General features: G+C 41.6%; 3 protein-coding genes and 2 long non-coding RNA genes across 8 annotated transcripts in view; all 5 read right to left on the bottom strand.

Moving 5' to 3' along the window:
- Nucleotides 1–5,583: 5,583 nt before the first annotated feature.
- Nucleotides 5,584–6,897, bottom strand: LOC135531056 (uncharacterized). The gene is made up of 2 exons (XR_010453947.1): nt 6,587–6,897; nt 5,584–5,974 (listed from the first exon to the last, which is right to left on the bottom strand). It is a non-coding gene; the product is annotated as an uncharacterized LOC135531056 (long non-coding RNA).
- A 78-nt stretch (nt 6,898–6,975) lies between these two features.
- On the bottom strand, nt 6,976–13,058 carry LOC135531058 (sialoadhesin-like). The gene is made up of 10 exons (XM_064959191.1): nt 11,602–13,058; nt 10,981–11,325; nt 10,599–10,817; nt 10,037–10,363; nt 9,459–9,713; nt 8,576–8,839; nt 8,275–8,371; nt 8,128–8,182; nt 7,782–8,017; nt 6,976–7,208 (listed from the first exon to the last, which is right to left on the bottom strand). Exons 1-10 carry the CDS (start codon nt 11,654–11,656, stop codon nt 7,118–7,120), a joined length of 1,944 nt encoding a protein of 647 aa, XP_064815263.1. The 5' UTR covers nt 11,657–13,058; the 3' UTR covers nt 6,976–7,117.
- A 2,194-nt stretch (nt 13,059–15,252) lies between these two features.
- Nucleotides 15,253–18,181, bottom strand: LOC135531059 (uncharacterized). 4 transcript variants are annotated; one of them, XR_010453950.1, is made up of 4 exons: nt 18,126–18,180; nt 17,893–17,967; nt 16,912–16,992; nt 15,253–16,740 (listed from the first exon to the last, which is right to left on the bottom strand). It is a non-coding gene; the product is annotated as an uncharacterized LOC135531059 (long non-coding RNA). The 4 variants fall into 4 exon arrangements; XR_010453951.1 differs by lacking the exon at nt 17,893–17,967 and having other exon boundaries at nt 18,126–18,181; XR_010453949.1 differs by lacking the exon at nt 18,126–18,180 and having other exon boundaries at nt 16,912–16,980; nt 17,893–18,104.
- A 2,896-nt stretch (nt 18,182–21,077) lies between these two features.
- Nucleotides 21,078–25,685, bottom strand: part of LOC135531062 (sialoadhesin-like) — a 52,039-nt gene continuing 47,431 nt past the window's right edge. The window contains exons 10-12 of the mRNA XM_064959195.1: nt 21,553–21,643; nt 21,411–21,465; nt 21,078–21,317 (exon numbers count right to left, since the gene is read on the bottom strand). Of these exons, the coding sequence (XP_064815267.1) occupies nt 21,078–21,317; nt 21,411–21,465; nt 21,553–21,643 (386 nt within the window). The remainder of the gene's footprint in view (nt 21,318–21,410; nt 21,466–21,552; nt 21,644–25,685) is intronic.
- Nucleotides 23,653–24,761, bottom strand: LOC135531057 (uncharacterized). Its single transcript, XM_064959190.1, has 3 exons — nt 24,690–24,761; nt 24,046–24,393; nt 23,653–23,882 (listed from the first exon to the last, which is right to left on the bottom strand). The coding sequence occupies exons 1-3, from the start codon at nt 24,742–24,744 to the stop codon at nt 23,653–23,655; spliced, it is 633 nt and encodes a 210-aa protein (XP_064815262.1). The 5' UTR covers nt 24,745–24,761.

A 25,685-nucleotide genomic window follows, 5' to 3' on the forward strand; every position in this document is an offset into this window, starting at 1 on the left:
GCTCGGGACAGAGGGGCAGCTCGGGACAGAGGGGCAGCTCGGGACAGAGGGGCAGCTCGGGACTGAGAGGAAGCCCAGCACTGAGAGGAAGCCCAGCACTGAGAGGAAGCCCAGCACTGAGAGGAAGCCCAGCACTGAGAGGAAGCCCAGCACTGAGAGGAAGCCCAGCACTGAGAGGAAGCTCAGCCAGGTAGTTGAATCCGGCAGATCCTGGCTGGTTGACGGTTCTGGCAGATCCTGGCTGACTGGCAGATCTGGAAGAGTCTGGTTGACTGGCAGATCTGGAAGAATCTGGCTGACTGGCAGATCTGGAAGAGTCTGGCTGACTGGCAGATCTGGAAGAGTCTGGCTGACTGGCAGATCTGGAAGAGTCTGGCTGACTGGCAGATCTGGAAGAGTCTGGCAGATCTGGAAGAGTCTGGCTGACTGGCAGATCTGGAAGAGTCTGGCTGACTGACGGATCTGGCTGCTCCATGCTGACTGGCGGCTCTGGCTGCTCCATGCAGACTGGCAGCTCCATCAGACTGGCAGCTCCATGCTGACTGGCAGCTCCGGCTGCTCCTTGCAGACTGACAGCTCCATGCAGACTGACAGCTCCATGCAGACTGACAGCTCCATGCAGACTGGCATTTCCGGCTGCTCCATGAAGACTGACAGCTCTGGCTGCTCCATGCAGACTGACAGCTCTGGCTGCTCCATGCAGACTGACAGCTCTGGCTGCTCCATGCAGACTGACAGCTCTGGCTGCTCCATGCAGACTGACAGCTCTGGCTGCTCCATGCAGACTGACAGCTCTGGCTGCTCCATACAGACTGACAGCTCGGGCTGCGCTAAACAGGCGGGAGACTCCAGCAGCGCTGTAGAGGAGGAAGGCTGGTTCCCAATCAGAGACAACGATAATCACCTGACTGATTGAGAACTGCCTCAGGCAGCCATAGACTATACTATACGCCCCACAAAAACCCCAAGCCAAAACACACCACAATAACCCATGTCACACCCTGGTCTGACCAAATAAATGAAGATAAATATAATATATTTCAACCAGGGCGTGACACACTTCTACTTTCTGTGTTCATCTCTCTCCGTCTCACTCTCACCCACACACAAACAAACACAAATATTATATACAAAATAAACACATATATGAATATGTTATAACATACCTACTGCCAGAGTGTCTGGTCCTCATTTTCAGTGGTGTGTGTGTCCTAGTTTGGGTCAGGATGGACACTCTGGAGAGAGAGCTGTGTCAAGGTACAGTGAAAATAGTAGAAAGAGACTGACACAGTAAAAAATAAAAGCAGTAACTTATCAACAGGTAGTGTGTTGATAGAATGACCATCTGTAGAGCATCTATCCAGACTATCCAAATAAAGTGTGACTAAAAAAAAATATCACTGTACTTGCACATAGCTGAGTCACACTCTCAGATCTCTGATTGTCAGGGTGTGGCCATTCTTCCCTCCAGGTTCTGTGGTGGTTCTCTTCCCTCCAGGTTCTGTGGTGGTTCTCTTCCCTCCAGATTCAGTGGTGGTTCTCTTCCCTCCAGATTCAGTGGTGGTTCTCTTCCCTCCAGGTTCTGTGGTGGTTCTATCAGTCCAGGTTCTGTGGTGGTTCTCTCCCCTGGATGGTCTGATATACGGAGTGCTGAGCGTCTCTCTGAAGAGATGTGAACGTGTCACTGTGGGGGATTTTCACACTCAGAGAGACAGTGACACAGGAAACACAGTATGAGCACTTTACACACTGCTCTATAGCATTCTCTCTTACTTCTACTTTCTGTGTTCATCTCTCTGTGTCACCCACTCACACACACAAACACAAATATTATATACAAAATAAACACATATATGAATATGTTATAACATACCTACTGCCAGAGTGTCTGGTCCTCATTTTCAGTGGTGTGTGTGTCCTAGTTAGGGTCAGGATGGACACTCTGGAGAGAGAGAGCTGTGTCAAGGTACAGGGGAAATAGTAGAAAGAGACTATTGTGACACAGTAAAAAATAAAAGCAGTAACTTATCAACAGGACGTGTGTTGATAGAATGACCATCTGTAGAGCATCTATCCAGACTATCCTAATAAAGTGACTGAAAAACTATCACTGTAAATCCCTTTATCACTTAGTATTCACTATAATGCACAGATGGAAGAAATCCTATGTTATACAGACAAACACAAACCAAGACATTTAACTGAACTAAACGGAATTCAACAGTTTAGCTTAATTGAATGTAACTGTGACAGACAGAATTACTCCAGGATCACCACTATATTTCCTTAGGGTCTGATCTGTTATAAAGCTGAACTTGCACATAGCTGAGTCACACTCTCTCAGATCTCTGATTGTCAGGGTGTGGCCATTCTTCTTGTTGCTACAGTACGTCACATGACCTGTGTAGTCTTGTTCATCACTCAGAGTCACATGATTCCCCTCATTTTTAGTGAACCAGAAGGTTGTTGTGATTGTATAGCCACTGGGATATGTGTAAGAGCAGGACAGCGCTACTCAAATCAAATTTTATTTGTCACATACACATGGTTAGCAGATGTTAATGCCAGTGTAGCGAAATGCTTGTGCTTCATGTTCCGACAATGCAGTAATAACCAACAAGTAATCTAACTAACAATTCCAAAACTACTGTCTTATCCACACAAGTGTAAGGGGATAAAGAATATGTACATAAAGATATATGAATGAGTGATGGTACAGAGCGGCATAGGCAAGATACAGTAGATGGTATCGAGTACACTATATACATATGAGATGAGTATGTAAACAAAGTGGCATAGTTTAGTGGCTAGTGATACATGTATTACATAAAGATGCAGTAGATGATATAGAGTACAGTATATACGTATACATATGAGATGAATAATGTAGGGTATGTAAACATTATATTAGGTAGCATTGTTTAAAGTGGCTAGTGATATATTTTACATAATTTCCCATCAGGGTCCTGTGTGGCTCAGTCGGTAGAGCATGGCGCTTGCAACGCCAAGCGTCGTGGGTTCGATTCCCGCTGGGACCACCCATATGTAAAAGTAGTGGCCCCAGCCGACTTGTAAGTCGCTTTGGACAAAAGCGTCTGCTAAATGGGATATATATATATATCAATTCCCATTATTAAAGTGGCTGGAGTTGAGTCAGTGTGTTGGCAGCAGCCACTCAATGATTAGTGGTGGCTGTTTAACAGTCTGATGGCCTTGAGATAGAAGCTGTTTTTCAGTCTCTCGGTCCCAGCTTTGATGCACCTGTACTGACCTCGCCTTCTGGATGACAGGCAGTGGCTCGGGTGGTTGTTGTCCTTGATGATCTTTATGGCCTTCCTGTAACGTCGGGTGGTGTAGGTGTCCTAGAGGGCAGGTAGTTTGCCCCCGGTGATGCGTTGTGCAGAACTCACTACCCTCTGGAGAGCCTTACGGCTGTGGGTGGAGCAGTTGCCGTACCAGGCGGTGATACAGCCCGCCAGGATGCTCTCGATTGTGCATCTGTAGAAGTTTGTGAGTGCTTTTGGTGACAAGCCGAATTTCTTCAGCCTCCTGAGGTTGAAGAGGCGCTGCTGTTACTGTTGACCCCTTCAAGGTACAGATACTCTGAGTGATGTACGTCACACTTCCTCCATCCTGATCCAGTAACACAACACTGAACACTGAAACACAATCACACATGATAGTGATTATACATTACAGACCCATATCCTCACACTAACAGTGTTTGTCCACACTTTGTTGCCGTACTTTACTTGCTGAGTGTGAATGGAAACCACAGAAAGGACCTAAGTGTTACTCAGTGAGGTGTGAAAGACAACTATTCCAGAAGAGAAGAAGCCCCTAACAGACGATGTCACTGAACACACAGAATAACATTACTAAAATATTATGAATGAGACCATACCTGCTACAGACCACATACCTGCTACAGACCAGAGAAAGACCCCCAACACACTTCCTGCTGTTCTCAAGGACATTGTTGCATCTCCCACCCTGCAGTCTTAGAAACATAAACAACAACTCTCTATAGCTGGTGAATAACTCCACCTGATACATTAAAAACAGTCCAGGGTCCATATTCATAAAGTGTCTGTCACGGTCGTGGTATTGAGGAGACCAAAGCGCAGCGTGGTGTGAATGATTTTAATGAACGGACGAAAAAAAACACATAGTACACTAAACAAACTAAACAAACTAAACAAACTAAACAAACTAAACAAACTAAACAAGACGACCGCTAAAGAAACTGAGTGCTAACATGCACATCACATAGATGATAACCCACAAAATACCCAAAGAAGATGGCTGCATAAATATGGTTCCCAATCAGAGACAACGATAAACAGCTGCCTCTAATTGAGAACCAATCTAGGCAACCATAGACATACATAAACACCTTGATAGTAAACAACCCCATAAACCTACAAAACCCCTAGACAGTACAAAAACACATACATCACCCAAGTCACACACTAACCTAACCAAAACAATCAAGTAAACAAAGAATACTAAGGTCAGGGTGTGACAGTGTCAAAAATGTAAGTGAAAGGAAAATGGTATTTTCTTTAAATACAGATCCACAACAAAGTGTTGACTGTTCTATATGGTTTCTTAATGTGTTTCCTCACAAGATGTGACCCATCCCTCCTCATCATCTCCATCAAAGTGCTGCTGAAGGTTCCAGTGTTCTAGACTAGAGCTCCCCCTACTGGCATCTCAACATTACTGTAGCCTCCAGTCTCTCTTCATATGTCCCAATCATGTCCTCATCCACTTGGATCAAAAACAAAATATCAAACTGGTAATAAGGTGCCTGAGACTGAGGTCCCGATTCCCAACCCTTTACCAAGTGTGCAAGTTCACTCTTCCCGTCATGGATTTAAAAGTATGAGACTGGTGTGAACATTGGAGTTTTCATATTTGTTAGCTGAATCCATATCAGTGGAACAGGCGAAACTGAAATCTTTGCCCTATATACATTCTATGTCTTTGCCAGGGGTCAAGGAATCGGACGAGGGATTCACATTTTCTCAAAATGTATTTTCATCAATGTTGTTTTTTTCTGTGATTGACACTCAACTAGTGAATTCAGACATTCCGATCAGAGAGCGAAACATGCAAATCTACGATGCTCACAAGGTCTACTTCTGGGATGAAGTAGGGCGGAGTCAGGTCTACTTCGGGGGGGAAGTGGGCGGAGTCAGTTCTACTTCGGTGAAGAAGTGGGCAGAGTCAGGTCTACTTCGGGGGAGAAGTGGGCGGAGTCAGTTCTACTTCGGTGAAGAAGTGGGCGGAGTCAGGTCTACTTCGGGGGAGAAGTGGGCGGAGTCAGTTCTACTTCGGTGAAGAAGTGGGCAGAGTCAGGTCTACTTCGGGGGAGAAGTGGGCGGAGTCAGGTCTACTTCGGGGAATAAGTGGGCGGAGTCAGGTCTACTTCGGGGGATAAGTGGGCGGAGTCAGGTCTACTTCGGTGAAGAAGTGGGCAGAGTCAGGTCTACTTCGGGGAAGAAGTGGGTGGAGTCAGGTCTACTTCGGGGTTGAATAACATTTGAAAATGTAAAAAATTGATACAGAACAAACCAACAATGTAAAGAACATTTTTAATCAATTTGCAAACCTTTCTAAATACCTGTTTTTGCTTTGTCATTATGGGGTATTGTGTGTAGATTGATGAGGGGAAAAAAACTCTATTCAATTTTAGAATAAGGCTGTAACATAACAAAATGTGGAAAAAGTCAAGGGGTCTGAATACTTTCTGAATGCACTGTATATTACTAGATACTATTATAAACCAGGTAGTTTAGGTCCTGGATGCTGATTGGCTGAATAAGCATTTCATTTCACATACAGTATTTCAGAAAATAGAACACTGGTATGACACCAACAAATTTGTTTACTTTCTATTTATGTTGGTAACCAGTTTATAATAGCAATAAGGCCCTCGTGCTTGTAGTATATGGTCAATATACCACGGCTAAGGGCTGTATCAAGGCACTCTGCATTGTGCAGAACAACAGTGATTAGCCGTGGTACAGTATATAGGCCAATATACCAAAGCTAACGGCTGTATCCAGAAACTCTGCGTTGTGTCGTGCTTAAGAACAGTCCTTAGCCGTGGTACAGTATATAGGTCAATATACCACAGCTAAGGGCTGTATCCAGGAACTCTGCGTTGTGTCGTGCTTAAGAACAGTCCTTAGCCGTGGTACAGTATATAGGCCAATATAACCACAGCTAACGGCTGTATCCAGAAACTCTGCGTTGTGTCGTGCTTAAGAACAGTCCTTAGCCGTGGTACAGTATATAGGCCAATATACCACAGCTAACGGCTGTATCCAGGAACTCTGCGTTGTGTCGTGCTTAAGAACAGTCCTTAGCCGTGGTACAGTATATAGGCCAATATACCACAGCTAAGGGCTGTATCCAGGAACTCTGCGTTGTGTCGTACAAAAGAACAGTCATTAGCCGTGGTACAGTATATAGGCCAATATGCCAGAGCTAACGGCTGTATCCAGGAACTCTGCGTTGTGTCGTACTTAAGAACAGTTCTTAGCCGTGGTACAGTATATAGGCCAATATACCACACCCCCTCTGACCTTATTGCTTAATTATACCACTTAGTTATTATATACGGGTCCAGATATACAAGGTCTTCTTGGTTCTGGGTTTGTTGTTTTCAGTTCTTGGTTCTGGGTTTGTTGTTTTCAGTTCTTGGTTCTGGGTTTGTCAGGTCTTCTTGGTTCTGGGTTTGTTGTTTTCAGTTCTTGGTTCTGGTTTTATTGTTTTCAGTTCTTGGTTCTGGATTTGTGAGGTCTTCTTGGTTCTGGGTTTGTTGTTTTCAGTTCTTGGTTCTGGGTTTGTCAGGTCTTCTTGGTTCTGGGTGTGTTATTTTCAGTTCTTCTTGGTTTGTTGTTTTCAGTTCTTGGTTCTTTTGTTGTTTTCAGTTCTTGGTTCTGGGTTTGTTGTTTTTGTTGTTTTCAGTTCTTCTTGGTTCTGGGTTTGTTGTTTTCAGTTCTTGGTTCTGGGTTTGTTGTTTTCAGTTCTTCTTGGTTCTGGGTTTGTTGTTTTCAGTTCTTGGTTCTGGGTTTGTTATTTTCAGGTCTTCTTGGTTCTGGGTTTATTGTGTTAAGGACTTCTTGGTTCTGGGTTTGTTGACTGTACTGTAGAGAACAGAGGGATCCTCCTCAGCTGCTTGTACCACCGTGGACCTGAAGAAAGAAACATTAAACTGAATGTGAGTCCCAAATGGCACCCTACTCCATTTTTGCCTGCACTCCTTTAGACCAGTAGTGAACTAAATAGGGAATAGGGTGCCATTTGGAATGCAAGCAGAGCAGTTACTCAAAACCATCATCACATCACATCCCTCCTTCATTATAGACATATCATAGTAACTGTCTTGAGATGTAAATTGTTGAGTTTGTAGTTTCAGGAAATGCCATTTGGCCTGAAGAATGGCCCTGGAACCTTTTAGACATTAAAACTGCAACTTTTCAAAATGTTCACTGTCACACCATAGTATGCCCCTAGAGTTCACCATAGAGTTCAATGAAATGTCACTTGACATGAAGATTTCTCCTTCAACCCTCAGATAGTGATGGAGGGAGTTATCAGGGAGCAATGAGGGGTCACTAGGGGTCAACTGCTGTCCTTATTTTAATGACATACTTGTCCTCTCCTCCAATAAGCAGCAGCATATGAATGGCCTTGACGCTGTCTGTGTGGTCACATGTTCTACATAGTATAGACTCTATATTGTTGTAACGGCAGAATATGCTCACCAGGTGGCAGCACTGGGGAGGTTGAAATTCACAGCAGCGTACTGGACATCCTCATCCTCTTTCTGGGGTTGAAGCAGCTGGATGGTGGAGTACAGAGGCACTTCCTGGTTTTTGGAGTGAGAGACGTGGACGCTGGCGAAGTGAATGTCATCTTGGTCGACGGTGGCCGCTGTCTGTGCTGCAGTAGGGGTGAAGGCCATGCCTGAGATGTTGTCATACACTGGACTAGAGTCTCCCTGATGGAGAGAGAGAACAGACAACATAAATAGACCTGGGGACAGACAGCATAAAGAGTGGAAATGTCCCACAAAGCAATAAAGACAATCCTACATCTGTTTCAACAGACCTGTCCATTGCCTGCTGTGTGTCTTGTGTCAGAGGTGGTTTTGGAGACCTTCTTCCTGTTTTGTAAATGAATGAGTGAATGAATATATTAATGAAGTAATGAAGATAATAAAGTGAAATAATCTTTAAAATATGCACTTTCACTCACCTGAACCACATGAGTCCAGAGAGACATGAAGCCAGTATGACACCCAGAACAATCACTATGATTCCTACAGCTGCAGTTAGAACTGAGGTCTGTTTCCCTAAAAGATAATATAGATGATATGAGTACAGGTTATTATGAAGTGAAAACGAACATACAGCAAAACAGGACATTAATGTAATACTTGTATATAGAAGCCCATGTATAGTTAAAAACCAAAGTGTAATAAGGCAAACTAGAAGAAGATCACCTTGAAACATAATTTCTTATTGAACATCATTTTGTATTGAAGATGTAACTTTACCTGCTACAATGATCATCAGAGCTGTAGAGTTATTAGATCCTCTTCCATTCTGGGCCTCACAGTAATATTCTCCTCTGTCCTCAGAGATGATGTTAGTGATGCTGTAACTCTGTCCTGATGCTTTTGGTGAGGTTACGTTCTTCTTGTACCAGGTGTATTTGTCCACAGGTGGGTTGGCATCACTGCTGCAGGTCAGAGTCACTGAACTGCCCTCCACTATTTCACCAGAGGGACTGACTGACACTGAGGTGTTCCTTGGGCCATCTAGTGTAAAATACATTGTATTTATTTATAGCAACATTTGTGTTTAGTTGAAATAATTTATAAATTATAATAAATTATTAATTCAGAGCAAAAGAAAATGTGAAACAGAATCACAATAAATAATGATGACATTGTGGTAATGCACATTCAGGGAAATGGATGAGTCACGATCGTGTGGAGAGACGGACCAAGGCGCAGCATGAGTGGAGTTCTACATCTTTATTTTTAGTGAAACTTACAATAAACCAAGAAACTAACAACGCCGACAGTACTGAGGTGCAACATGAACTCACTCAAAAACAATATCCCACAAAGCAGGTGGGATAAAGGGCTTCCTGAATATGATCCCCAATTAGAGGCAACAATTACCAGCTGCCTCTAATTGGGAACCGCACAAACCAGCCACATAGAAAATAAATGACTAGAACTCCCCCCTAGTCACGCTCTGACCTAAACACCATAGAGAACCGAGGCCTTTCTATGGCCAGGGAGGGACAGGATGTTACACACTAAAATATGTATTGATAGATATATTTATGTGTAAAACATTCTATTCTAAATGCAAGTATCAACGTTGTCAGTATATCAAACTGGACATTAAAATCCCCAATGTACTTACATGTGACAATGAGAGTCTCTTCAGCAGAGGGGAGATCCTCATGTCCTTCTACAGAACAGGAGTATCTGCCTGTATCCTCACTGCTGACTGAGAACAGGATATAGACAGGAGAGGAGGTGTTGCTGTTTGGTATAGACTGTCCATTCTTATACCAACTGTAGGCTGTGATGGGGTCCAGTGTACAGTTGGTTCTACATCTCAGTGTGACTCTCTCCCCCTCTGACACAGATGTAGGATCCATCTCCAACACAACATCTGGAGTAAAAGGAACCACATCATTATTCTCCTCCTATATATGTCCTCTTATGTGAAATATTATATCTTTTTTCCCTGTTACATAACACTGCAGTGTCTGCATGACTGCCCTTAAATAAGGTAATTACGGTCATTAATTTGATATATTTAGACAGGACAGTCAACTCTGTAATAATTTCCACTGTTTTCCAGGAAGTCCTGGGTTCCATAGAATCAATAAAACAGATTAAAACACAACATTCTCATTAGCATACATACAAAACAACACTCACATTACAGCTATCAAGATATGTGTCATAGATGTGAGATGTGTGACAGATTACCTGTGACAGTCAGAGAGACAGGTGAGCCAGAAAACTTTCCTCCAGATGTTATGAATCTGAACCTGAACCCAGCAGAGTCACTCAATCTCAGGTGTGTGATTCTCAGGGTACAGTCACTCTCCTTATCCCCAAGGTACTCTATATGACCCTCATACCCTGGCACTGAGCTCAGATCTTCAGCCTCCATACCAGACCATTTAGTAAACCAGAAAGCTTGTTTGATCTCATGATAACTGGGATATGTGTAAGAGCAGGATATGTCCACTGTTGTCCCCTTCAAGGCACAGATCTTCTGATGGGTGTAAGTCACACTCCAACACTTCTGACCTGAAATACAAGAAGACAATATAACACCTTATCTAAATCTTAAATAAAACTTAATTACAATATCTACCGATATACACTGATGTTGTTTATGAAGAAGAAAAACAAACAAGTTTAACAGTGTACATTCGTGACAACCATCATTTGAATAGTGATCCATATTAATTGATTCATTGGCATAAGTCTCACAACCTGAAACAAACATGTATGAGATTTTTATTTTTAAAAACACACTCACACACTGCAGGAGAGTGGAGATCCCCATGGCCTTTTACAGCACAGGAATAACTGGCATCATAGTCATTGGAGACTGAGTCTTTGTACTGGGGGGAGGTGCTCTCATCTAGATGGTGTCCGTTCTTGTACCAGATGTAGGTGGGGTTGTCAGTCAGAGTACAGGTGGTGATACAGGTCAGTGTCTTATCCTGATGTCCACCAGTCACCTTCACCTGAAGACCTGGAGAAAAAACAATATCACTGGAAATCCCTTTATCACTGACTTATCACTCCAATACAAAGATGGATGAAATCCTATGTTATACAGACATAAACACAAAACAAGACATGTATCCTGAACTAAATGGAATTCAACAGTTGAACTATATTGAATGTAACTGTACCTGTGACAGACAGAGTGACTCCAGGATCACCAGTATATCTCCATGTTCCAGTCTGATCTGTAAATCTGAATTTGTACGTAGCTGAGTCACTCTCTCTCAGGTCTGTGATTGTCAGGGTGTGACCATTCTCTTTATTCTCACGGTACGTCACACGTCCTTTGTAGTCTGGGTCATCACTCAGCCTTACAGGCCCAACAGCATCATTTTTAGTGAACCAGAAGGTTGTTGTGACTGTATAACCACTGGGATGTGTGTAAGAGCAGGTCAGCTCCACTGTTGACCCCTTCAAGGTACAGATACTCTGAGTGGTGTAAGTCACACTCCAGCCATCCTGACCCAGTACCACTGAAACACAGTCACACAACACAATGGTATCAGAATTAAGCCAAGGCCAATGGTCTCACACTGAAAGTAGGGGTTGTTCACACTTTGTTGCTGTAGTTGCTGAGTGTGAATGGAAACTGTAGAAAAGCATCACTCAGTGAGGTGTGAAAGATAACTATTTAAGTGAAGTGGAGACTCCTAACAGAACACACCAGAATAACATTATGATTCTTATCCTTTTAGAAATGTCTGTAGATTGTTAAACAGAGCAACTAAAAGATAAGAATGAGACCATACCTGCTACAGACCAGAGAAAGACCACCAACACACTTCCTGCTGTTCTCAAGGACATTGTTGCATCTCCCACCCTGCAGTCTTAGAAACATAAACAACAACTCACTCTATAGCTGATGAATAAATCCACCTGATGCATAGAGGCAGAAATTGTAAATGGGGTACAGGGCCTCATTACTGAAAATGAACCAGACTCATATTGTGTTGTGTTGTATTGTGCTATATGGTTGTCTATGTGAATACTGTCTGTCTGTAATGTGTGTGATGTGTTGCATGTCCGTCTACATCTGTCTATTTAAGATGACTTGATGCATGATGCAAAATCTATTTCCTAATGGATACAATCAGTCATCATCAACAACAACAACAACAACCACATATTGAACAGATCTGTATTACTGTAAACACATATTTCTACATTGATTATTCAGAAGCTGTTTTATTCTCAGAAACCCAAATAAAGAAGGATAAATGTTTCATCCTTTACGGTCCGTCAAGCTTTACAGCAGCCTAAAGACTGACCACCAGATTGAATGATAGCTGCTATCACCAAGCTGTACAGCAGCCTAAAGACTGACCACCAGGTTGAATGATAACTGCTATCACTAAGCTGTACAGCAGCCTAAAGACTGACCACCAGGTTGAATGATAGCTGCTATCACCAAGCAGTACAGCAGCCTAAAGACTGACCACCAGGATCAATGATAACTGCTATCACCAAGCAGTACAGCAGCCTAAAGACTGACCACCAGGTTGAATGATAGCTGCTATCACCAAGCTGTACAGCAGCCTAAAGACTGACCACCAGGTTCAATGATAACTGCTATCACCAAGCTGTACAGCAGCACAAAGACTGACCACCAGGTTCAATGATAACTGCCATCACCAAGCTGTACAGCAGCCTAAAGACTGACCACCAGGTTCAATGATAACTGCTATCACCAAGCTGTACAGCAGCCTAAAGACTGACCACCAGGTTCAATGATAACTGCCATCACCAAGCTGTACAGCAGCCTAAAGACTGACCACCAGGTTGAATGATAGCTGCTATCACCAAGCTGTACAGCAGCCTAAAGACTGACCACCAGGTTCAATGATAACTGCTATCACCAAGCTGTACAGCAGACAAAAGACTGACCACCAGGTTCAATGATAGCTGTTATCGCCAAGCTGTACAGCAGCCTAAAGACTGACCACCAGGTTCAATGATAACTGCTATCACCAAGCTGTGAGGATATACAGCAAGTGACACACACACACACACTTCTTTAAGGGGGTTGCTCAGCTTCAATATTGCAGATAGATTGTGGCTTCCATCAATGTAATTGTCTGAATCATTTCCAATTCCCTATTCATATTTGTTGTAAATATATACCAAATATTAATATATATATACATTATATTTGATATATATGAATATATACAGTCCCTTTCGAAAGTATTCGGCCCCCTTGAACTTTGCGACCTTTTGCCACATTTCAGGCTTCAAACATAAAGATATAAAACTTAAATTTTTTGTGAAGAATCAACAACAAGTGGGACACAATCATGAAGTGGAACGACATTTATTGGATATTTGAAACTTTTTTAACAAATCAAAAACGGAAGAATTGGGCGTGCAAAATTATGCAGCCCCCTTAAGTTAATACTTTGTAGCGCCACCTTTTGCTGCGATTACAGCTGTAAGTCGCTTGGGGTATGTTTCTATCAGTTTTGCACATCGAGAGACTGAAATGTTTTCCCATTCCTCCTTGCAAACAGCTCGAGCTCAGTGAGGTTGGATGGAGAGCATTTGTGAACAGCAGTTTTCAGTTCTTTCCACAGATTCTCGATTGGATTCAGGTCTGGACTTTGACTTGGCCATTCTAACACCTGGATATGTTTATTTTTGAACCATTCCATTGTAGATTTTGCTTTATGTTTTGGATCATTGTCTTGTTGGAAGACAAATCTCCGTCCCAGTTTCAGGTCTTTTGCAGACTCCACCAGGTTTTCTTCCAGAATGGTCCTGTATTTGGTTCCATCCATCTTCCCATCAATTTTAACCATCTTCCCTGTCCCTGCTGAAGAAAAGCAGGCCCAAACCATGATGCTACTACCACCATGTTTGACAGTGGGTATGGTGTGTTCAGGGTGATGAGCTGTGTTGCTTTTACGCAAACATAACGTTTTGCATTGTTGCCAAAAAGTTCAATTTTGTTTTCATCTGACCAGAGCACCTTCTTCCACATGTTTGGTGTGTCTCCCAGGTGGCTTGTGGCAAACTTTAAACAACACTTTTTATGGATGTCTTTAAGAAATGGCTTTCTTCTTGCCACTCTTCCATAAAGGCCAGATTTGTGCAATATACGACTGATTGTTGTCCTATGGACAGAGTCTCCCACCTTAGCTGTAGATCTCTGCAGTTCATCCAGAGTGATCATGGGACTCTTGGCTGCATCTCTGATCAGTCTTCTCCTTGTATGAGCTGAAAGTTTAGAGGGACGGCCAGGTCTTGGTAGATTTGCAGTGGTCTGATACTCCTTCCATTTCAATATTATCGCTTGCACAGTGCTCCTTGGGATGTTTAAAGCTTGGGAAATCTTTTTGTATCCAAATCCGGCTTTAAACTTCTTCACAACAGTATCTCGGACCTGCCTGGTGTGTTCCTTGTTCTTCATGATGCTCTCTGCGCTTTTAACGGACCTCTGAGACTATCACAGTGCAGGTGCATTTATACGGAGACTTGATTACACACAGGTGGATTGTATTTACCATCATTAGTCATTTAGGTCAACATTGGATCATTCAGAGGTCCTCACTGAACTTCTGGAGAGAGTTTTCTGCACTGAAAGTAAAGGGGCTGAATAATTTTGCACGCCCAATGTTTCAGTTTTTGATTTGTTAAAAAAGTTTGAAATATCCAACAAATGTCGTTCCACTTCATGATTGTGTCCCACTTGTTGTTGATTCTTCACAAAAAAATACAGTTTTATATCTTTATGTTTGAAGCCTGAAATGTGGCAAAAGGTCGCAAAGTTCAAGGGGGCCGAATACTTTCGCAAGGCACTGTATATACAGTACATATCATATATGTCATGTAAACTCAGCAAAAAAGGAAAAGTCCCTTTTTCAGGACCCTGTCTTTCAAAGATAATTTGTAAAAATGTAAATAACTACTCCTAAACACAACCCACCATCACTGTGTCTCATGTTAATACTACTCCTAAACACAACCCACCATCACTGTGTCTCATGTTAATACTACTCCTAAACACAACCCACCATCACTGTCTCATGTTAATACTACTCCTAAACACAACCCACCATCACTGTGTCTCATGTTAATACTACTCCTAAACACAACCCACCATCACTGTGTCTCATGTTAATATTACTCCTAAAGCTCTTACGAAGCATCCACCTAATCACTGTTACTTTCAGTCTTACTTTAGGTCATTTTCAAACAAGTCTCCACAACAATCTATTGCTTTCAGAGTCCTTAAGATACCATGCTAAAGTATTATATGTGTAACCACATGTACAATACTGTATCCGATTAAATACGCAGAAATACATCTACAGAGTATACTGTAAATAACAGAAAAACAAAACATACATTACAATAGCATCGCCATGCGCACAACAGGATACAGAAGTTCATGGACACAAACAAATGATAAAATAAACATATTTTAAGATATCGTCAAGCATACTTACAGAGTGAAGGGGAGATGTGTTGCAAGTTAACTTACTGGAAGTCTATGTAAATAGACACTGAGTGTGAGGTTTGAAGTCTGTGGTTGACAACTTTGAGGCAGTCAGGGACAATAGAGTTGAGTAGAGGTGTACTTGCTTCAAAGCCCATTTTAGCATGACTAAAGCCATTGAATACACCATTTCAGTTGGTATACCGACTGTTATTAAACTTATGGAAGTTGAAGATATTAACTACTTTAATACAGAAATAGCCCTCAATGGTGCTGCTCATTCTGCTCCAGAAGACATCATGACAAAGATGTCAAGATGTACCTTCTATCCAACTCTATGTCAGGGACCAAGAAGCTTATGCAGAGAAGGCTTCCTTCAGCAGTCACTCAGACAGTGTTCGAGAACATCAAAACTGATGTATCATGGGTAAATTGTGACTGACTGAATAATCTATAAATAATATTGAGTAGTTATTCATCATGCAAGGTGATTTGTAGATCTCAACTTGCCTATAAATTCGGCTGCAATGTCGAACACCCACATTTACAAAAATCCCATTCAAGTCACGGGACTGATATTAAGATTTCACATATTAACATTCTCACATAATGTTCAAATCATCTGTAAGTGACTTTGTTGTGCTTCACAAAGCATTTTTTTAAACTTTTGATTGATTTTGAAATTATGTGCGAGAAATGCCTCTTAACAGTCACATGACGAATGGGATTTGTGCCACGAATGCTAAAACGTTAGCAAGTGGAAACAGTGTCAGGGGAAACTAAACCAAAGCAGGGACTGATGTCACCATGTTCATAGACTGCTAAAAGGGAAGGGAAACCAATGTGTAATTTTGTAACTTGGGTGAACCTTCATTATATTATAACAATATATTAGCAAGAGAATAGAGTGTAAGGACTAGCTTTGGTTTGGGGCCATAGCTATTTAGTCCATGTTCTGTGGTGGTTCTCTTTAGTCCATTTTTTGTGATGGTACTCTTCAGTGCAGGTTCTGTGATGGTTCTCTTCAGTGCAGGTTCTGTGGTGGTTCTCTTTAGTCCAGGTTCTGTGGTGGTTCTCTTCAGTACAGGTTCTGTGGTGGTTCTCTTCAGTGCAGGTTCTGTGGTGGTTCTCTTTAGTGCAGGTTCTGTGGTGGTTCTCTTCCCTCCAGGTTCAGTGGTGGTTCTCTTCAGTGCAGGTTCTGTGGTGGTTCTCTTTAGTACAGGTTCTGTGGTGGTTCTCTTTAGTCCAGGTTCTGTGGTGGTTCTCTTCTCTCCAGGTTCTGTGGTGGTTCTCTTCCCTCCAGGTTCAGTGGTGGTTCTCTTCCCTCCAGGTTCTGTGGTGGTTCTATCAGTCCAGGTTCTGTGGTGGTTCTCTTCCCTGGATGGTCTGATATACGGAGTGCTGAGCGTCTCTCTGAAGAGATGTGAACGTGTCACTGTGGGGGATTTTCACACTCAGAGAGACAGCGACAAAGGAAACACAGTATGAGCACTTTACACACTGCTCTATAGCATTCTCTCTTACTTCTACTTTCTGTGTTCATCTCTCTCTGTCACCCACTCACACGCACAAACACAAATATTATATACAAAATAAACACATATATGAATATGTTATAACATACCTACTGCCAGAGTGTCTGGTCCTCATTTTCAGTGGTGTGTGTGTCACAGTTTGGGTCAGGATGGACACTCTGGAGAGAGAGCTGTGTCAAGGTACAGGGAAAATAGTAGAAAGAGTCTATTGTGACACAGTAAAAAATAAAAGCAGTAACTTATCAACAGGTAGTGTGTTGATAGAATGACCATCTGTAGAGCATCTATCCAGACTATCCAAATAAAGTGACTAAAAAACTATCACTGTAAATCCCTTTATCACTTAGTATTCACTCTAATGCACAGATGGAAGAAATCCTATGTTATACAGACAAACACAAACCAAGACATTTAACTGAACTAAACGGAATTCAACAGTTTAGCTTAATTGAATGTAACTGTGACAGACAGAATTACTCCAGGATCACCACTATATTTCCTTAGGGTCTGATCTGTTATAAAGCTGAACTTGCACATAGCTGAGTCACACTCTCTCAGATCTCTGATTGTCAGGGTGTGGCCATTCTTCTTGTTGCTACAGTACGTCACATGACCTGTGTAGTCTGGTCCATCACTCAGAGTCACATGATTCCCCTCAGCATCATTTCTAGTGAACCAGAAGGTTGTTGTGATTGTATAGCCACTGGGATATGTGTAAGAGCAGGTCAGCTCTACTGTTGACCCTTTCAAGGTACAGATACTCTGAGTGATGTACTTCACTCTCCAGCCACCCTGACCCAGTAACACTGAAACACAATCACACATGATAGCGATTATACATTACAGACCCATTTCCTCACACAAAGAGCATTTCTCCTCACTTTGTTGCCGTACTCTACTTGCTGAGTGTGAATGGAAACCACATAAAGGACCTAAGTGTTACTCAGTGAGGTGTGAAAGACAACTATTCCAGAAAAGAAGAAGCCCCTGAACACACGATGTCACTGAACACACAGAATAACATTACTAAAACATTATGAATGAGACCATACCTGCTACAGACCACATACCTGCTACAGACCAGACAAAGACCCCCAACACACTTCCTGCTGTTCTCAAGGCCATTGTATCTCCCACCCTGCAGTCTTAGAAGCAAACAACTCTCTATAGCTGGTGAATAACTTCACCTGATACATTAAAACAGTCCAGGTTCCATATTCACAAAGTGTCAAAAATGTAAGTAAAAGTAAAATGATACAGTACATATATATATATATCTAATGATCTCGTCAACCGTACTTACAGAGTGAAGGGGGGAGGTCTTGTACAGTGAGTCAATTTACTGTCGTAGCTGTGCATAGAAACAAGAAGTGTGATTTTAGTGACTGACACATTGTGAAAGTAGCCTAGTCAGGCATTTAAGACAATCACATGCATCAACAGCACGTCAGAAAGGGATGTACTGGATATACTGCTAAAGACTGCACAGCTATTTACATTTCTTCATTTGAGGAGTGGGCCTACATTTTTTAATGGGGAAAAATGCAGCCCATTTTCAACATAGTCTTTTCTTTAAATACAGATCCACAACAAAGTGTTGACTATTCTATATGGTTTCTTAATGTGTTTCCTCACAAGATGTGACCCATCACTCCCCATCATCTCCATCAAAGTGCGACTGAAGGTTCCAGTGTTCTAGACTAGAGCTCCCCCTACTGGCATCTCAACATTACTGCAGCCTCCAGTCTCTTCATATGTCCCAATCATGTCCTCATCCACTTGGATCAATAACAAAATATCAAACTGGTAATAAGGTGCTTGAGACTGAGGTCCCGATTCCCAACCCTTTCCCAAGTGTGCAAGTTCACTCTTCCCGTCATGGATTTAAAAGTATGAGACTGGTGTGAACATTGGAGTTTCCATATTTGTTAGCTGAATCCATATCAGTGGAACAGGCGAAGCTGAAATCTTTGCCCTATACACATTCTATGTCTTTGCCAGGGGTCAGGGAAACGGACAAGGGATTCACATTTTCTCAAAATGTATTTTCATCAATGTTTTTTTTTTCTGTGATTGACACTCAACTAGTGAATTCAGACAATCCGATCTGCGATGCTCACACGGTCTACTTCGGGGAAGAAGTGGGCGGAGTCAGGTCTACTTCGGGGAAGAAGTGGGTGGAGTCAGGGGAGGATTCAAACAAAAGAGCCAATAAAGATACAAATGAAAATAAACAAAATAAAATGTCAAATAACATTTAAAAATGTAAAGAAATGTAGACAGAATAAACCAACCATGTAAAGATACTGTGTAATTAAGAGATGACGTTGGACTGGCATATGAATTCAGTGAACTAGCCATCTCAGTTGGCTTGTTAGCTACATGAAGCAGACGTTGTTCAGTGATACCGAAAGCTAGCTAGCCAGCTAGAAGTTAACTCTGTTACCTCTGACAATCAAGTGAAGTGACTTCCATAAACTGGCATTTTTGTGCATCAAACAGCTGCTCTGGACAAAGTGATTGTGAACTATACGGTGCTTTGCTGCTGAATTACAGCAACCTATTTATGATTTGTTTACATTTCACACATTAGTAATGTTTTGCTAAAAATAATGAGAAACATTGCATAAAGCAGATTTATTTCCTGAATTTTGAGGCAAAATTGTGATATAAATTTGTCATAAAAACATTTAAACAAATATATTTTTTTAAATCTAGCAAACTCTATATAAAGTGTATAGAAACAAATTTAATTTATAACAGACAACCAAATTTACTAACAAAATGTTTTAAGCTGGTAGCATGATACCCAAGAAAGACTCGCTGCCAATGGTGCTTCAACAAAGTACTGAGTAAAGGGTCTGTATACTTACGTAATGTGATACTTCCATTTTGTATTTTTAATCAATTTGCAAACCTTTCTAAATACCTGTTTTTGCTTTGTCATTATGGGGTATTGTGTGTAGATTGATGAGGGGAAAAATACTATTTATTCAATTTTAGAATAAGGCTGTAACATAACAAAATGTGGAAAAAGTCAAGGGGTCTGAATACTTTCTGAATTAACTGTATATTATTAGATACTATTATAAACCAGGTAGTTTAGGTCCTGGATGCTGATTGGCTGAATAAGCATTTCATTTCACATTCAGTATATCAGACAATAGAACACTGGTATGACAACAACATATTTGTTTACTTTCTATTTATGTTGGTAACCAGTTTATAATAGCAATAAGGCCCTCGGGCTTGTAGTATATGGTCAATATACCACTGCTAAGGGCTGTATCAAGGCACTCTGCGTTGTGCGAACAACAGTCATTAGCCGTGGTACAGTATATAGGCCAATTATCCACAGCTAACGGCTGTATCCAGGAACTCTGCGTTGTGTCGTGCTTAAGAACAGTCCTTAGCCATGGTACAGTATATAGGCCAATATACCACAGCTAACGGCTGTATCCAGGAACTCTGTGTCGTGCTTAAGAACAGTCCTTAGCCGTGGTACAGTATATAGGCCAATATACCACAGCTAACGGCTGTATCCAGGAACTCTGCGTTGTGTCGTGCTTAAGAACAGTCCTTAGCCGTGGTACAGTATATAGGCCAATATACCACAGCTAACGGCTGTATCCAGGAACTCTGCGTTGTGTCGTGCTTAAGAACAGTCCTTAGCCGTGGTACAGTATATAGGCCAATATACCACACCCCCTCTGACCTTATTGCTTAATTATACCACTTAGTTATTATATACGGGTCCAGATATACAAGGTCTTCTTGGTTCTGGGTTTGTTGTTTTCAGTTCTTGGTTCTGGGTTTGTCAGGTCTTCTTGGTTCTGGGTTTGTTGTTTTCAGTTCTTGGTTCTGGGTTTGTCAGGTCTTCTTGGTTCTGGGTTTGTTGACTGTACTGTAGAGAACACAGGAGTCTTGCTCAGCTACTTGTGCTGCTGCGGGTCTGAAGTAGAGAAACAAAAATGAAACAAAGACAGCGTCCGAAACGATGGCACCATGTAGGGCTCTGTCTAAAGTAGTGCCCTAAATAGGGAATAGGGTGCCATTTGGAACAGAAGAACAGTTCCTCAAACCATCATCACATCTCTCCCTCATTATAGACATGTCATAGTAACTGTCCTGAGATGTCCATTGTTGGGTTCATAGTTTGGCTTCATAGTTTTCACTAAGGGTCAACTGTTTTGATGGTTGATGACATCTCCTACAATAAACTGCAGCATATGAATGACCTTAATGCAGAATATGCTCACCAGGTGGCAGCACTGGGGAGGTTGAATTTCACAGCAGCGTACTGGACATCCTCATCCTCTTTCTGGGGTTGAAGCAGCTGGACGGTGGAGTACAGAGGCACTTCCTGGTTTTTGGAGCCAGAGAAGTGGACGCTGGCGTAGTGAACATCATCCTGGTCGTATGTGGACTCTGTCTGTGCTGCAGTAGGGTTCATGGCCATGTTTGAGATGTTGTCATACACTGGACTAGAGTCTCCCTGATGGAGAGAGAGGACAGACAACATGAGGAGTGGAAATGTTCCACAAAGAATACAGTCATCACAGTCTCCTTCTGATTCCATCAGACTCACCTGTCCATCGTCTGCTGTGTCTCTTGTGACAGAGGGAGATTTGGAGGCCCTCTTCCTGTTTTATAAATGAATTAATTTATTCTTGAAACAAATTAAGTTAATGAAAATTGTTAGAGTGAAATCATGTTTAAAGATCACTCACCTGAACCACATGAGTCCAGAGAGACAGAGGATGAGAACCAGAACAACCACTATGATTCCTACAGCTGTAGTCACAACTGAGGTTTGTTTCCCTATAATAAAATATGGATGATACGAGTTCTGGCATTTTATAAACTGAAAATAAACATAGTTCAGGACAATAATACAACATTTGTTAACTGATCTAATCTCAACATATATATAATTATTAAACAAAGTACAATAAGCCAATGTATAACTATTAATAATAGCTTGAAATGTAATTTTGTATTGAAATATATAAGATGGAACTTCACCTGGTAAAATGATCATCAGAGCTGTAGAGTTCCTAGATCCTCTTCTATTCCAGGCCTCACAGTGGTAATGTCCACTGTCCACTGACTTGAAGTTACTGATGTTGTACATCTGTCCACATCCATTTAGAAAAGTCTCATTTTGAAAGTACCAGGTGTATTTGTCCACAGGTGGGTTGGCATCACTGCTGCAGGTCAGAGTCACTGAACTGCCCTCCACTATTTCACCAGAGGGACTGACTGACACTGAGGGGTTCTTTGGGCCATCTGGTGGACAATATTTAACAACAGTGTATTAAATAGTGTTTTACTTGTTATTGAAATGTTAATTTAAATGTCATCCTCTGATTAAAGATGAGGTGAACTTACACTGAACGTCCACAGACACAGAAGAAGAGTTGAGTCGTCCATATTTATTCTCAGCCTCACAGTAATATTCTCCTCTGTCCTCAGAGATGATGTTAGTGATGCTGTAACTCTGTCCTGATGCTTTTGGTGAGGTTACGTTCTTCTTGTACCAGGTGTATTTGTCCACAGGTGGGTTGGCATCACTGCTGCAGGTCAGAGTCATTGAACTGCCCTCCACTATTTCACCAGAGGGACTGACTGACACTGAGGTGTTCTTTGGAGCATCTGATATAAAAGACAGTGGATTTAAAAATAGTACAAATTAAATCAGGTAAAAATATTACACAAACTTTCCACAATTGTACTTTTCCATAGAATGACTTTTAGATCCATCATCTTATTGAAGATGATCCATTCATGTATCATGTGGAGCCAATATCTGTCACTACAATGTTGATATACCAAACTATCCCCAAGGTTCTCTATATGACCCTCATACCCTGGCACTGAGCTCAGATCTTCAGCCTCCAGACCATTTAGTATTTGATCTCATGATAACTGGGATATGTTATATGTTATATGTTATATATGCAGGATATGTTCCCTTTTGACCCCTTCAAGGTACAGATACTCTGATGGGTGTAAGTCACACTCCAACCGTTCTGACCTTAAATACAAAAATACAATATAACATCTCATAAATATTTTATTACAATACCTTCCAGTATAAACTGATGTTGTTTATGAAGTAGAATACAACTAGTTAACCAGTTTACAGTAGTGAAAACCATCATTACTAAACAATTGTCATGTCTTATTATGTCTGTTCCTGTCCTTTCTCTTCACTCTGTCTCTCTCTGCTGGTCTTATTAGGTTACCTTCTCTTTCTCTCCTTCTCCAGCTGTTCCTCATCTCCCCTAACTAGCTCGTTCACCCTTTCCCCACCTGTTCCCTTTTTCCCTCTGATTAGGTCTCTATTTCTCTCTCTGTTCCTGCTACTTTTGGTGTCAGATTCTCGTTTGTGTTTCTCATGCCAGAAGCAAGCTATCGTCTCGTTTGCTTCCTCCTAGTCCTATCCTGTCGGAGTCTGCCTGGCAGGTGCATCCTGTACACTACTAACTATCTTTTGTTTGCACTGTGTCCAGTTCATCTGATGCTATGTGAGATCAGGTACCACCGTTCCTCTGTGACCCGCACCGACCCAGAGCGACCTGCAGCCTGTCGCCGCTACCCAGCTATTCATCAGAGGGACTTTATGTTTCATTTGTCGCCCTCTCTGCGGGTAGTCTATTGTGCCATTGACAACGTCGGAAGAGGATCTATGCCATTCCTGTTTTCTCATTAAAAGAACTCTGTTTCTGTTAAACCGCTTTTGGGTCTTCACTCAAGTGCATAACAACAATGATCGATAATCATTGATTAATTGACAAAAGTCTCAACCTGAACAAAATTGTATTTTTTTAAATTCCACACTTACACACTACAGGAGACTGGAGATCCTCGTGGCCTTTTACAGCACAGGAGTAACTGTCTGCATCACTAAAGGAGTCTGAGTCCAGGCTGGAAGTGTCCTCCTTTACTTTGTGTCCGTTCTTGTACCAGATGTAGGTGGGGTTGTCAGTCAGAGTACAGGTGGTGCTACAGGTCAGTGTCTTATCCTGATGTCCACCAGTCACCTTCACCTGAAGACCTGGAGAAAAAACAATATCACTGGAAATCCCTTTATCACTGACTTATCACTCTAATACAAAGATGGAAGAAATCCTATGTTATACACATATAAATACAAACCAAGACAATTTTCCAGAACAAAATGGAATTCAACAGTTTAACTATATTGAATGTAACTGTACCTGTGACAGACAGAGTGACTCCAGGTTCGCCATAATATTTCCCTCTTGTCTGATCTGTTATAAATCTGAACTTGTACGTAGCTGAGTCACTCTCTCTCAGGTCTGTGATTTTCAGGTTGTGACCATAAATTTTTTCCTTGTGATAATTCAGACGATCTGCATTCTCTGGGTCCTGACCTATATCTTCAGGTTCTACACCAGTCCCCCATTTAGTGAACCAGAAGGTTGATGTGACTTCATGACCTCTGGGATATGTATAAGAGCAGGTCAGCTCCACTGTTGACCCCTTCAAGGCACAGATACTCTGAGTGGTGTAAGTCACACTCCAGCCAGTCTGCCCCAGTACAACTGAACAGTCACAGAACACAAGGGTATTACATTAAGCCAATGCCAATTGGCTCACACTAACAGTATAGGCTTTGTCCATACTTTGTTGCCATAGTTGCTGAGTTGAGTCGAGTGTGATGAGAAAACACATACGCATCATTCAGTAAGGTAAGATAGGTGTGAAAGATAACTACTGAAGTGAACTGGAGACGACTAACAGAACACAACAGAATAATAAAACACAAAAGTAATTTTAATATTTTACAAATGTCTGTAGATTTGATTGACAAACATATAAGTTATAAATGAGACCAGACCTGTCACAGAGCAGAGAAAGACCACCAACACACTTCCTGCTGTTCTCAAGGACATTGTTGCATCTCCCACCCTGCAGTCTTAGAGACATAAACAACAACTCACTCTATAGCTGGTGAATAACTCCACCTGATACATTGAAGTAGAAACTGTAAATGGGGTACAGGGCCTCATTACTGAAAATGAACCAGACTCATATTGTGTTGTGTTGTGTTGTGCTATATGGTTGGCCATGTGAATACTATCTGTAAGTCTATATCATTATGTACAGTATGTAATGTGTGTGACGTGTTGCATGTCTGTCAACATCTGTCTATTTATGATGACATGATGCATGATGCAAAAATAATTTCCTAATGGATACAATAAAGTCATCATCATCATCACCAATCACTTTTTAAACAGATCTGTATTACTGTAAACACATATTTATACATAGATTTTTGTGAAGCTGTTTTATTCTCAGAACCCCAAATATAGGAGGATAAATGTTCAATCCTGTACAGTCAAGCTGTACAGCAGCCTAAAGACTGACCACCAGGTTCAATGACAGCTCCTATCCCCAAGCTGTGAGGATAAACAGCAAGTGACTCACACACACACACACACACACACACACACACACACACACACACACACACACACACACACACACACACACACACACACACACACACACACACACACACAACACACACACACACACACACACACACACACACGCAAACAGTGCAGTGTTACACCGAGCAGGCATTTAAATGTTTGTTTACATGTCTATTTTACCCTGGTTAATCATCTCATCACTATGTAGATCAACACTCCTACACTGAGACACTTTATGAATATTTTCCCTGATGAAACAACCAAAACACAGCTCAAAACATAACAAAAAGTAAAATGATACTCAAGATTATGACGAATGACTAAAAACAAATAACCTAAAAGAATATTTCAAGATATATTCAACAAATAACCCAAAACTATATATTTTATTGTAA

This window comes from Oncorhynchus masou, unplaced genomic scaffold (genome assembly GCF_036934945.1).
Source record: "Oncorhynchus masou masou isolate Uvic2021 unplaced genomic scaffold, UVic_Omas_1.1 unplaced_scaffold_1505, whole genome shotgun sequence".
NCBI lineage: Eukaryota > Metazoa > Chordata > Actinopteri > Salmoniformes > Salmonidae > Oncorhynchus > Oncorhynchus masou.

Excerpts from the sequence above, each read along its gene's own strand:
- LOC135531057 (XM_064959190.1), bottom strand. The coding sequence starts at position 24,744 with ATGTCCTTGAGAACAGCAGGAAGTGTGTTGGTGGTCTTTCTCTGCTCT. Across the intron at positions 24,394-24,689 it reads CTTTCTCTGCTCTGTGACAG|TTGTACTGGGGCAGACTGGC; the intron begins GTCTGGTCTCAT and ends GTGACTGTTCAG. Across the intron at positions 23,883-24,045 it reads AGTCACTCTGTCTGTCACAG|GTCTTCAGGTGAAGGTGACT; the intron begins GTACAGTTACAT and ends TTTTTTCTCCAG.
- LOC135531058 (XM_064959191.1), bottom strand. The coding sequence starts at position 11,656 with ATGTCCTTGAGAACAGCAGGAAGTGTGTTGGTGGTCTTTCTCTGGTCT. Across the intron at positions 10,818-10,980 it reads AGTCACTCTGTCTGTCACAG|GTCTTCAGGTGAAGGTGACT; the intron begins GTACAGTTACAT and ends TTTTTTCTCCAG. Across the intron at positions 8,840-9,458 it reads AGAGACTCTCATTGTCACAT|ATGGCCCAAGGAACACCTCA; the intron begins GTAAGTACATTG and ends ATTTTACACTAG.